Source organism: Pundamilia nyererei, unplaced genomic scaffold, assembly GCF_000239375.1.
Source record: "Pundamilia nyererei isolate P.nyererei 1_Seehausen unplaced genomic scaffold, PunNye1.0 scaffold00092, whole genome shotgun sequence".
In the NCBI taxonomy this organism is placed as follows: Eukaryota; Metazoa; Chordata; class Actinopteri; order Cichliformes; family Cichlidae; genus Pundamilia; species Pundamilia nyererei.
In genome coordinates, this window is record NW_005187493.1 from 115816 (window position 1) to 129675 (window position 13860).

The following is a 13860-nucleotide window of genomic DNA, read 5'->3' on the forward strand; positions in this document are numbered from 1 at the left end:
AGGTCAGAGAGAACCTGCAGGGCTGCTGCACACATACACACAGGCACACACACCCTTCCTAGCTCCTGGTTCTTCTCCTCCAGTTGTGACTCCAGCTGTCTGAGCCGCTCCTCCACGTTGCCATGGCGTTCCTCGGCCTGCAGGGGGAGACACGCACATGTCTGTACAACTGCCTCAAGAAGAACACTGCTCTCCTGCAATCTTATCTATGTTTTTTATTTGTAAGCCATGTGAATCTTGTTATATCAGTAACATTTGCAAAAGCTTCTACAGCTTTGTGTGTGTGAGTGTGTGTGTGTGTGTGTGTGTGTGTTACCTTGGAGAGCGCTGCCACTCTCTGTGCCAGTTCAGCCTCTACCTCTGGCAGTGTCTCAGCCTTCCTCATGGTCTGAGCCAGCCTCTGCTCTGCCATCTCCAGCATCTCCTGCAGCTGGCGCACCTTCTCCTCACTCTGACAGACAGACAGACACACACACACACGCACACACACACACACACGCACACACACGAGTGATATTATTGCAATCACAAGAGAGGTGTAATCAGTCTACTGCAGCCAGCGAGTAGCAAGGACATAACATATGGTCATTCACAGAGGATGTTGCTGGTGTTTCCCATGCGGAGCTGAACTTAGATTCACCCTGAACTACACATGAACCTCGGAGCAGCGTGTTTCGATTGCTCACTCACTGACGATAATACTCTCCCAAACTTTAAATGTATCTTTGCAGATGGCCGAGGCATGAAATATTAAAAAGAAATAAAAACAGCACACATAAGCCTGGATGCACAATTAATACACTTATGTCACAGTGTATCAAAATAAATGTGATATTTCTGGTATCCCTTAACAACACACTAACATTATAAAACAGTCAAGGATGCCTGAATACAGCAGAGGAATGAAAACATTCTTAAAAGTAGTAGTAGTATTTATTTATTGTCATTGTCAAGAACAATGAAATTGCGTTTGGGGCTTCCATACAACCCAAAAAAAGAAGAAAATAATAAATACCCCTTAAAACCCAAGTGTACATATTTAACCCAGTGTGACTCCAATGCAATAAGACAATCCTTAGCAATAATGTTCGTAGAAATTCAGACAAAGACCTGAGAAACATGACAAAATACAACAATGCAACCCATTCAATATTATTGTACTGTGAGATATGATATCAGATATGATAGTTATCTATTTAAGAAAGAGGGGGGGGCAGGAGGGGGAAGAGAATAAAGATATGACTGAATGGCTGTTTATGACAGAAATGCCTACCTTGTTGTTTGTTTAGGAAGGTGACATTAAGCAGGTCAACCATCATCTATTTCCACTTAACTTTTGTTTTAAAAACAATTATCTACAAATGCATGTTTCTGAATGACAATTATGCACTCAGCCTGTAATAAAGCTCATTATGCAGACTGTTGGGTTGTTAACTGTGTGTGGCTAATGCTGCCGAGTGTTACCTGTCGGTGCAGGGAGTCCTTGGTGGCTAGTTCGTTTTCCAACTTGTCGTTGAGGTCGTGGATGTGTGTCGTCTCTCGCTGAGCAGCCAGATAGCGTTTCTCCAATGTCGTTATCCTCTCCTCCATGTCTTCTCTCTGCAGGTGGAGAAACACAACATTAACAATCAAGTCATATAGTAACAGTCGATCATGTCTACTACACTTGCAGGGAGCAAATGTTTTTAGCTAAGCTTTAGTTTTTATCCATCTCCAGGTTTTCATCAGTGCGTTTTTAAACATTCAAGCAAATTTAAACTGTATACTGATCAAAATGGCTACGCTGCTACGCTGGACCAAGATGGAAGTGACTGCTAAGTGATCCTTGTTTACTGCTTATACTGTACTTCTCCCCTGTGTATAACCAGATAGATAGTATACCGATTTATTTTTCAGTATTCAGTTAATGTTTGCCACGGTTCCTAAATTAAAGAAACACACTTTATCCAGGAGATGTATGGGAACTCTGTCAGTCATTTTAAAGAAAAAAGACTCCATCGCTGGATTCATCATCTCTGGGAATGAGGAAAACTCATTCATGTATGTCCAACACTTAGTTGGAATATCAGCTGACAACAAACGCTACCTTTTCTCCTGAATCACAGACGGGAAGTAAGCAACTGCTCCATCCTCCTGTCACAGCCCTGCCCTGAGCAAAGCTTGTGGCAAAATGTGTGCTAAAACTGCCTGTTGTGTCTGATTAGCTTTAAGTTGTTTCCAGTCGTTTCTGGTCCCTGTACAGCTGCAGCGAGAGCTTGGGTCGCATTGCCAGCGGTAAGTCACACTGAGCAGGCAGGCCTGCACTTTGTCACCGATTCTGTTCATAATATTTATGGACAGAATTTCTAGGGGCAGCCGGAGGTGGAGGGTAGAGGGTTTGGTGGTCTTTGAATATTGTCTCTGCTTTTTGCAGATGATGTGGTTCTGGTAGCTTCATCAGACAGTGACCTCCGGCTTGCACTGTGGCTGTTTGCAGCTGAGTGTGAAACATTGGATGACAAGTAACACTTTTGACTATTAGGTCATGACTCTCAGATGGATAAGGGCGGTGTGCACACTCCAGGTCTAGCATGAGTTGCTACACCATATGGAAGAATTTAAGCATCTTAGGGTCCTGTTCACGTGATGGTGGAGTGGAAGACCAACAGGCAGGTTGGTGCTGATGTCAATTTATAGGTCAATTGTGTTTACATTCCACCCTCACCTATGGTCATGGGTGACTATAATAATAAGACCAGGGATACAAGTGGGAGAAATGAAGGCTGAGGAGGTTGGTTATTTCAGCGGGACTCAGACTAAAGCCACTACTCCACACTAATAGGAGACAATTTAGTTGGTTTGGGCATCTGATCAGGATGCCCCCGGGATGTGTCTCGGTGAGTGGTTGCGGTACAGGACATGCTGAAGAGGACTGACTGGTTTTTGGTTTCAATATGACCCAGACCCAGAGTTTTTTCATATATACAAATACAACAAAAACAATGTTTACTTGAAATTACTGAAAATGAACGGATACTAGAGTCAAAGGAAGCTTTAAAATAATAGTATGGATTACACTTGGAATAAAAGTTTTATTAGAGAAAAGCAAAGTTTTTTGTTTTGCATAATATGCTAACTAATAGCAACTTTGCAATAATTACAATATTTCTTTCTTGATATTAATATTAATTGCATAACTAATGTTGCTTTGAAAAGAAATCTATTAAATATTAAAGAAGTATATTAAATATATTGGTGGAATAAGGGTCACTAATATTATATATATTATATATACATATTTTATATATATTTTCCCAAAATGTAATGAACTTTAAAAAGTTTCTTCTAATTAATTACTTGAAATAGCTACATCCACGCTACACAAACCTATCTGCCTTTATGCAATGTGGTCTTTTTGAAGGACTGAGAATATGACTCAATGGCATAAGAAAAATCTTGTTACTTTGTGAAATAACAAGATAGGGAGTAATAGAGGTCCACGACATTTCCTCATAAATCAGGAAAATGTTTAAATTTTTCTTCCTTGCAAAGTTGAACATTTTTGCTGCCCACTGCCCAGAGCCAAAGCACATTTTTTGACTCCATCCTTTACTGTCACCTCTCTCTGTTCCCTCTGTTGTTTGATTGACAGTTCCTCGCTGCGGCTCAGTTCTCTGCGTGCATTCGCAAGCTCTGCCTCGAGCTCAGTGACGCGGTGGTTAAGAGTGGCACAGTGCTCGCGGCTTTGAGCCAGCTCTTTATTGGTCCGATCCAGCAGCTCCTGAAGCTCAGATGCCCTGCTGCCGTCATCGTGGGCATCTATAGAGCCATTGGGAAGTCTCTGTAAGGCAGACACATACAATTAGCAGATCCATCATTATATACACTTTTCACATAAAATGCATCTCATGTATTACACAGATGCAAATCTACATGCTGTGTTTGGAGGGTATCTGATAAAGTTCTTGTTTTAGAGTTTTAGAGCTGATAAAGTTCTTGAGTGACCTAGATCAGAGTGGTGGGTTTTATGCATACAGGGTTGGGTTATGTGAGGGTAGGCTGCTATGTTGTTGTTTTGATGTTGTTTCTCTTCTTTCCAAAGCTCAGAGTGCAGTTAATTCCAGGCTCTTAATTAAACAAATCTTCAGGGACACATTCAGACAGCAACGCAGTGGGCAGCCAAAGTTAGTAGGACCCCCTCTGCTCCGTTGTGTTTCCATTTTGCCTGTGCATGACTTCCTTACAGAAACGTAAAGATTCACACAAATGCCCGGGGAAATAGGGCTAAATAGTGTGAAACTGTGTAATATGGCACACCTGGGGATCCATGAGTGGCTCCCTGTGACTGTAAAACAGCGTGGTACGAGCTCACGAACTGAGAGTGTGTCACTATCACTGTGAAGGACCCTGTAATGCTGAAAACAGCATTTTCATTTTGCGCTTTCTTGAATAAAAATATTCCTCACTGAGGGCTGGTTGCAACACCAGTTCGTTCTCACTCTCAACTTGTCAGGACTCGTCGGCTTTAGTGGCGTTTTTCACAGTGCAGGGTGGGCTAGCAGAGGTCACACAGAAGTCCCAGATGTGATAAGGCCAAAGGGATGTGGTGATGTTGTCATTGTCGGGGGACATGCAGTGATGACACTAGGAGCAGGTAACTGCTGTAGCCAAGAAAATGTCAGAGGTGCTTGACAGAAAAAGAGATTTTCGCCTTATATTGAATCTTTTATGTTGTGAAATGGGGTAAAAACCCCCATCACCATCAACGGCGCTGCTGTGGAGAGAGTGAGCAGCTTCCGCCTCCTTGGTGTACATCTGGCTTATGTGGTCAGTACACATAAACAAAACAGTGAAGAAGGCGCAGCAGCGCCTCTTCTTTCTCAGGAGACTGAAAAGATTTGGCATGAGCCCCCGCATCCTCAGGACCTTCTATCACTGTGCCATTGAGAGCATCCTCACTGGATGCATCACCACCTGGTATGGCAACAGCACCGCTTACAACTGCAAAGCTCTCCAGAGAGTAGTGCGGTGCTCTGAACGGATAATTGGAGGTGAGCTTCCCTCCCTCCAAGACGTCAAAAGAAAGCGCTGCCGGAGGAAAGCGGGGAGGATCATCAAGGACTCCAGTCACCCCAGCCATAAACTGTTCAGACTACTTCCATCAGGAAGGAGGTTCTGCAGCATCCGGTCCCGTACCAGCAGACTGAGAGACAGCTTTTTCCATCAGGCCATCAGACTGCTGAACACTTCATAGACACCTCAGCTTCACTACTGGAACTTTAACATTATGCACTCCATACTGTACAGTAATGCCACTGTTTTGCACATATTCAACTCTGTATATTTTTATATATTTTATTTTATTGTTTACTCTATTTAATTTGTAAAATATGTGTACACACACACACACACACACACACACACACGTAGAAAAACATTTACTATACACATCCAGTAATGCATATACTATTATATATTGTACATATATTTATTAGTCTCAGATTTAGCCATTCTTATATTTTGCTTGTTTTACGTTATTGTATTTTTGCACAACTCTGTTGCTTGTGAAGCTCGCACACAAGAATTTCACTCACATGTACTGTACCAGTGTACCTGCACATGTGATGTGACAATAAAAGTGATTTGATTTGATTTGGCATATTTTAAAGCTAAAATAAACCTAGCCGTGCAATCTAATGCCTAAACCTAACCAAAAAAGGCATAGAAATGAAAAAAAAAACTGCACCAGGCAGACAAACTTTTCTGGTTTGGCTTTTGTTCTTCCTCATGTGGAAAATTGACACTATAGGTGGTCCTGTGCAATGGAAAACGCTCTCATGGGGGTACCCCTTGTGTAGCAAGAAATGGTTCCTGACAAAGCATCTTCATGTAATGAGTTGGGAGTGGGAACTTGTGGCAAAACACTGCAGGGCAGTGGCTGTCAGCAGTGCAGCGGGTGTCATCGATAAATGTCCTAACAGAGTGTGTGTTTGCACACTTCACACTCTGTGACATCTAAACGGCACTCACCCTACTAATGGCCACACTCTAGCCAGTTCTCTCTTCTTTCCTCCCCCACTGCCTATCCTCCATGCTTTTGTTTTTTCTTAATAAAAAGTTGATACATTTCTTTTTAGATGTAAATCTTTGGTTTTTCTATCTGATCCACTCACAGTCACACGTGTTTGTTTCAGCCCCAGCCTCAAACCAGGCTTGAATGAAGGGCAAGAGTTAGCAACCCAATCAGAAAGGTAAAGGAAGATTTATGCTCCTTTGTGTATAGATATGTGTGGGTCACTGTGTAGGAGGAAGACAGAAAGGAGATACAAAAGCAGACGGGCAGACAAATACTATCAGCAGGCACACAAAATAAAACACATAGCACAAAAACAATCACACAGCCAGGAAGACCTTCCATGTAGGTTTGGATCCATCTGTTCGCTCCACTGAGTCACCATCCTTCCTCTGTCTCACCATGTTCAACTGCAATGTAGATTAAAAAGACCAAAAAAAGAACACTGAATAAACGTACTTACTTTTCTTGTCACTTAGTCGATCCAAGAACAGAACCCAGCCTCCCAAAGGGAAGCATGGCTGCCAGACAACAAGATCTCTCATGTTTTACATATCTGCAAATATGAATAATGCTCAAAAAAAAAAGAAAAGAGGTGCGAAGGAGGATTCGCTTTAGTCAAATAAGACTCTTTGATCAGTGCAATTTACAGTAACAAGGTTTGATTTTGAATCAAATTAAGAATTTGTTCTTTGTTTACCTTTTAATGTATAAATCAGGAATGTCAAACCCATTTTACATTTAAAAGACATTTAGCTACACATTTAATCCCTGATAAGAATGAATGAGGAAAATAAGTCCAATTTCAACGACATGTCTCAGTTTGTCTACATGATAAATGTGTAAAAGTACATTAAAAGATCTGTTTGCTGAGGACAAATTTTTCAGTAGATATTTGTATAGTAGTTAGTGAAAAACAACGGGGGAGGTCTTTATCAATAGGAAAGGCTGGAAACGTATTAAAATAGAGTTAAAAGTTCTAAATCTATGCGCTTCTTCACCTTTCCCAAAGCCTAATTGGGCTGAATTGGAGTCTTTGTGAGGACGATTTTTGCCCCTGAGCCCTATGTTTCACACATCTATACATAGATGTTTTATGTATATGAACAGAGGATTGAGAAGACTCTCACACAGCGTGATACGCAAATTGTATATCCGATCACACTCGAGGCATTACCAGATGTCAACTAGGGATTGAGCAGATGTTTTACTTACCATCAACGACACACATAGACACACACACACACACATAAAAACTCTGCACATAGATACGCATTGCTCACCTCTTGCGTGGTAGTTGCTAGCTGCCCCTCCAGGGTGGCAACCCTCTCCAGAGCCACCCGCAGCCTCTCTCGCACCTGCCAAACACACCGTCCACACGTTTAATCAGTTATTTTAAGCTTTCAAGGCAAAGCAATCTAAACTACATGATTTTTAGTTTTCACTTTTATATTAACCTCCTAGGACCTGGCATCCACATATGTGGACATCACATTTTCTGTTGTCTAGACCAACATACTAAATTTTGCTCTACAAGGGCATGATATCCACTTACAGGGACATTATACTGCCTCTGTTTTATCAAAATTTAAAACGAATGTCTTCATATGTGGCTCTCATTTTTCTTAGAAACAAAAATTGTGTAAAAAACAAACCAGTGATTCTTTGTTTTTACATTCATCGGGTCCCAATCAGCCCAAATATCAAAGAGAAATTAAACATGCACGCTGTGGAAAAGTTCAGGTTTTAGGAGATTAATATAGAGTCAGATTATTTTTTCATCTGCATCCATTTGCTGTACAATTCTGTTGCCAATGCTGTTTTCTCTTAATAAAGTCTCATGACTTCAGCCACTGTCTGTTTTTGTCCTAAACAGAGGTTCGTCAATAACTAAGAAACAGTGAAAAAAGGCAAAAATTCTGTTAAAAGACACATTTGAAGCAAGAAACTGTTAAGATATTGTGTCCTCAAGTTTCTAGATTTGTCATTTACTTGTCAGAACTAACCTCTGTCATGCAATATGTGTGTGTGTGTGTGTGTGAGAACGAGCGAGAGAGTCCACCTTTTCATCCAGAGCCTTGTGGTGTTCAAAGAGCGACTTCAGAGCTTTGAGGACCTCCACCTCGCTGGAGACTCCAGATGGTGGGGGTGCCTGTCTTTTTACCACTGTCATTCTCAGACTACGTTCGTGACGAGACACCAGACACTCCAGGTGCTCCAACAGCAGCTACAGCACGAACACACACACACCAATGTATCCATGACCAAAGAGAATACTAATTCCAGAAACATTGTTTGTTTTCATCAGCGTCAAACACACGCACGCCCTCAAAGACACACACGTACACACATAGACACACATACCCTGGTGTTGTTCCTTTCTGCTTTCAGCTCAGATATTTCCTCCTCTTTCTCCAGCAGCTGCTCGCGGCATATGTTCAGCTCCTTTGTGAGGGTGGCAAACTCCTACACAACAAATACACACACAACACCCATACAGAGGTTAATACTGTATCACTGATCGAGGTAATGGCTGAGTGCGTTTGTTTAACTGAGCACGAATCCAGCTGCAGTCTCGTAGTTAAAGAGTGTGTGCATGTGGCCGAGCTGTTTGGTGGCCAGACACAAGCACAAACAAGAGGAACACATTATCAGCAGGGGATGTCAGGGCACACTTAAATAATGGGCAGTCTAGGGTGGCTTCTCCAAAAATAAAAGTGTTCTTGTGTGAGAGATGATTTCTGGGAAAAAATTTTCTGTGCATCTGCGATAAGAGGTTGTCTAACAGGCTGGAAATTCCATGACTCACTAGGTACAAAAACAGCACTATCTGAGCTGAATAAACAAAATGTGAGCTGTGCCACTCTGCCTACCTCAGTGTCTGGGTAATTTTCTGGCCCTTACATTGCTGTATTGTTGGTGTGGTCACGTCAGTGCTACTACAGATACGATTACGAACTTCTCATGAAACAACAAGTTTGTTCCACGGTGAAAAAGTCTCTCAGTTCTTGCAATTGTCATTTCTATAAATGATAGAACTGACAATGATGAGAACACCTCCAGCTGTCATTTATAACACACCGACCTCAGTTACTGACAGAAGGCTATACACTTCACTGAAGCTTTTACGCACTTGCAAGTGCAAGTAATACCAGTGTAATGTCGGGCTGATAAGAAAATGAAATATCGCGATAGATATGGGTAAAAGATGCGCAGTGCCTTTGTTTACATACGCACATGGCAGCGACGCAGAATAAGAAGAGTGAAAGCGGGTCATTGAAAGAAACGGATGAACCAGAATTGGTTTGTAAAAATGCTGCAACTTCAGTGGTGTGGAACTGGTTTGGCTTTCATCTGTCAGAAGCACAACAAAGCACTATTTTTGGTAGCGGGCCGTCGTTATTACGCACACTTAAAATCAATCCTTTGATTTTTCTGAAAATCGACAGTGCCCCTTATAATCCCGTGTGCCTTATGTATGAATTCTGGTTGTGTTTACTGACCTCGAAATGATTTTATGTGGTACACGGCGCTCGAAAATCTGTCAAATGTTTCAGTACGGAGTGATACGTACTGTACTTCAACATAATATTACCGTATTGTGTGTCTATAACCTCTTTTTAAGTTTTGTGGATATTATACATGGTTATGCTGAGGATTTCCACTGGAAATGCCTTTTGGTTAAACTGTCAGCAAGGATTTGCATTTGCACTGTTAATTTTTTATATAACCTTAATGCACATAAAAAAGCTGCTTGTTTAAGTGAAAATACATTGATGGGTTTTTTTTTGCACTAATAAAGTTGTGGAGTTGTAAAGCTCAAGCTCAAGAATGACCAAGGGCTGGGAGTGGCTCCAGCAGATCCCAGGACTGACATCTGAAATCTCCAGAAGAGCGGAGTCCAAGGAACAGCAAAGATACTATACAGGACCCTCAAGCTAGCAGGCCACTGGTAGAGGACCTGAGCTTAAAGGATAAAGATTTAAATTTTTAAAAAATGTTTTATTGCTCTTAATTTTGGATAGAGCATGGCTTTTTAAAACAATTTTCAGTCTTTATTGTTCAGCTAAGCTAACTGGCTAAGCTTACTGGCTTGTTAACATGTTAGTGTGTGTATGCGCATTTGAAAGTTAAAATTTTAATACAAAAAGTGTTCTTCTCTGTTCCTACTGCCACAGAAGTCTCCAAATCTACTAGAGATATCAGCGCTCCCTTTCTAAGCAACGCAAATGTCCCACACTTTATAAATTTGATGGACATTTTATGCTCTTTTGGCGTCGTAAATAGATAGCTCCATTACCTTTAATAGTTTGGGAGATGGCTGTCATAGAACTGCGGTTTTCTGCCGTAAGTTTCATTCTTTTATAGTACATAAACTTTAATGGAGTTTCACCTGACCATACAATGCTTCATTTTGGGGGCAAATTAGTGCTTTAAATGACAGCAGTAAAAAAGGTTTGTGTAGACGTTACACAAAAGTAGTTGTTGGCCTATCTGTACCTCACAATGTTCTTTACGAGTATGTGAATCTGAATATGAGTTAACACAATGCAGCTCATCCTACCTCCTTACAACCATAATACATAATAATAACATATGCATAATACATAAAACATCCATGCTAATTCTGATACTGTCACGTCTTCACATGCACTGGTTTGAGAGATAATGGTCCAAATCCCGTTAAACTCAGATAAATCAAGAAAGGCTTCTCACTGTAATCTTTTGATCAGTGGAAGGAAAGGTGATGTGTCACCACATGGCTTTTTATGCACTAGTGGTGAATGGTAATAGACTGGTTCGTATATAATGCTTTTCTACTCTAACTGGGCGCTCAAAGCACTTTACACAACTTGCCTCATTCACACAAGCATTTATTTCTATGCTCTATGTAAATGCTTCTGTCTACCATTCACAGACATTTCATTCACACAGACCAATCTTCCGATTAGTAGCTGACCTGCTCTACCACTTGAGCTATAGCCACTCACCCCACTAGTGTTATTAATGGTTAATGTAACCTATGTGAAGTCAATCCTTATGTCAGAGGGTGCTTCCTGGTCTCACAGCCCCACATCTAATCCACTTTCCTATGTGATTTTCTGTTATTCTGTCTGCAATCGATCAGATGTACTCGATTAGATGAGGTACTAAGAGTGCTGCTGCTACACTCTACATCAGAGAACCAGTCGGTGGCACACACATCTCCTGCTGGAAGTTGATTTTTAATATTTTTCCCCGATCGATCACACTGGAACAAAAATTGGATAGCTGTTTGTTCACCGAAGTCTGTGCATCTGTGTGTGCACGAGTGTGTGTGCGTTTGTTTTGTCCATGTTGTCTGAATGTCACTTGGTGCTTTGTTGGCATTTCCTGTGAGCTCGGCTGTAGTCCAAACCAATACCCAGCGGCTTACGGTCTCTCTGCTTGTCCAACACACACACACATCCACTTACAAACATATGCTTTTCCCTGAAGCTTGCTGCAGCTACGACACCGCACTCCTGATCTCACGTTTTCCACAGATGACCTAAACACCAGCCCTGACTAGGAGATGTGTTTTTTAAAGTTAGAATGGAAATGTTCCACAACTGCAGCCCTACATGAAACTGGCACCACAGTGGCAATACACTGACAGGTGTGAAAATATGTTCCAAGACATGCCCCATTTGCACTGGCCTTCACCAGCAAAGCAGATGTGCTGATAAATTATCACTACTGAAGAATCTCTAGAGACCCTCTGCAATATTATACTAGCATTATAAGATAAAAACATTAATATGAGAGAGGATGAACTACTAAATATAAATAAAGATATCATGCATTGCATTTTCAACAATGTTTGATATCTTGTAAAAGTCATAAAATCTCGGTGTGAACAGCTTACACGTTCATGCAGCCTTTTCACAGAGAAATATAATAGGGATAAAAAATTACGTTATGCCCACTAATGTGCATGATGGATGGACTGTTTCTCCTGTAAGTTTGATTTCAATTTTAATCAAGAGGTTAATGCATCTTAGTGGGGAAGTGAAATTGTATCTGAGTTCTGTTACTGTAAACTTTGAAGAGGCTAATGATGTCAGTAGCTGATGTAGGGGGATGACCCACACTGCTCTCAGTACTTTTAATTAGCCCCACATTTCAGTCTTACCTTTAGCTTTACACTAATGATGCTGCTCTTTCTGCCAGTGTCTACCACTGTGCCACACGTTTGTGATATTTAACACATGTCTGCATGGATTAGTAATTTGAATGTCATGAGAAAAAAAAAGATATGCGTCTCTTAATTTTGCTTGGTGCTTTTAATATTTATTCTGTCATCTGACTCCAGCATACAGATGAGATATAAAAACTTTTTAAATAAAAAAACAACATTACATCCAGCAGGAAAGGCAGATTCTCTTCTATAATGACCCAGCTGAGTTGCAAATGATTATCTAAATAATACATTAAAACAAACCCACACACCATATATAAATAAACATATTGATCTCTGCATTCCCATTTATCCTGTCTGGTGTGCTGCAAGCAGAAAAATATATTAAAAAAATTATTATAATAATAATAAAAAAACGACTTTGGAGCAGAGGGGAACGAATGAATAAGATCGAGAGAGGAAACAAGTGACAAGAGGAGAGGGGAAAATGGGTCAGCTTGTTCATTTTACTTTCCCTTATTCCACAGGGTCCACAGGGGTGCATCAATAGACATGTGCTCGGCCCAAATCCGCCAACAGATGTTAGAGCTCGCTCTCTCTTTCAATCATGACAAAAAAGGCTCAACAGGCAACCTCTTGCGTTTTCTAGTTCATCTCTTCATCCCTTCATCTCTCTCCCAATCTCAACATGTAAAAAAGACAACAGCAAACGCACACATAGAAAATGCAAATGGGAGAAACATGCACCGTCATGAAGGAAAGATACGGATGCATGACTTGGAGTATTTATAAAGTATATAAAAAACACCTGTTACATGTAACATATAACACATTATCTGCTGAATGACTTCCTTTTAACTGCCGTTACTGCCTTTGACTTTGTGCTCTATTTCAAAACCAAACGCACTATATAACCTTCACCACTCAAAACCCAAAGAAAAAAGAAAAGGTTAACGTTTCCGAAACAACGGCACAATACATGCTGACGAAAACTGTGACATCTGTCAGGGTGCATATTGTACAGAGCCGAGAGAGAAGACTCCGGGTGTCTGGAGGAACACGGCTGCCTCCAACCACAATGTGAGATAGCAAGTGGTTACCAAACACTGCTGAGCCCAGACATTGTAAAGGGATTTCTCCCTTTCCCTTCCTTAAGCAGTTTGGGATTAAAGGATGAAAAAAATGCTGTGTGTATATGTGTGTGTGTGTGTGTGCAGAGAAGGAGAAGGCAAAAGATTGGAGTGGAGTCAGATAAAAAAAAAAAAACGGCTAAAAGAGCCCCCACCACACACACACACACACACACACACACATGCACACACAAAAAAGCTGTATAAGACTTATTGTGGCTGCGGTTATCCTTTTCTACTTGTGTGTGAGTGTATTTTTGTGTTTTCGTTGTACGTGTGCAGCGTGCATAGAGGTCGGTACTATGGGGACTCGACCTACACCACACACCTGAACCATATCTGAGGCCGCCCCCTCAGCTGCTCATTCACATCTCTCGCATCCATGATAACAGATATGGAGGATACAGTCAATGTCAAAATAACAGTAGAGCTCACTTTGCTGGTTGGTCATTGTCTCAGCATTAAAGGTAAAGCGTTGTGAGATTGTGGAATTTATTGGTGAATAATGTGTGTGTGTG

At 41.1% G+C, this 13860-nt stretch overlaps 1 protein-coding gene across 7 annotated transcripts in view; it reads right to left on the reverse strand.

Moving 5' to 3' along the window:
* ppfia4 (PTPRF interacting protein alpha 4) overlaps nt 1-13860 on the reverse strand; it is a 63491-nt gene that overhangs the window by 13197 nt on the left and 36434 nt on the right. For all 7 annotated transcript variants that reach the window (XM_013912554.1, XM_013912558.1, XM_005739440.2 and 4 more), the window contains 8 exons: nt 8417-8518; nt 8115-8279; nt 7336-7410; nt 6391-6462; nt 3599-3820; nt 1465-1599; nt 317-451; nt 54-137 (listed from right to left, as the gene is read on the reverse strand). In XM_013912554.1, coding sequence (XP_013768008.1) covers nt 54-137; nt 317-451; nt 1465-1599; nt 3599-3820; nt 6391-6462; nt 7336-7410; nt 8115-8279; nt 8417-8518 — 990 coding nt within the window. The remainder of the gene's footprint in view (nt 1-53; nt 138-316; nt 452-1464; nt 1600-3598; nt 3821-6390; nt 6463-7335; nt 7411-8114; nt 8280-8416; nt 8519-13860) is intronic.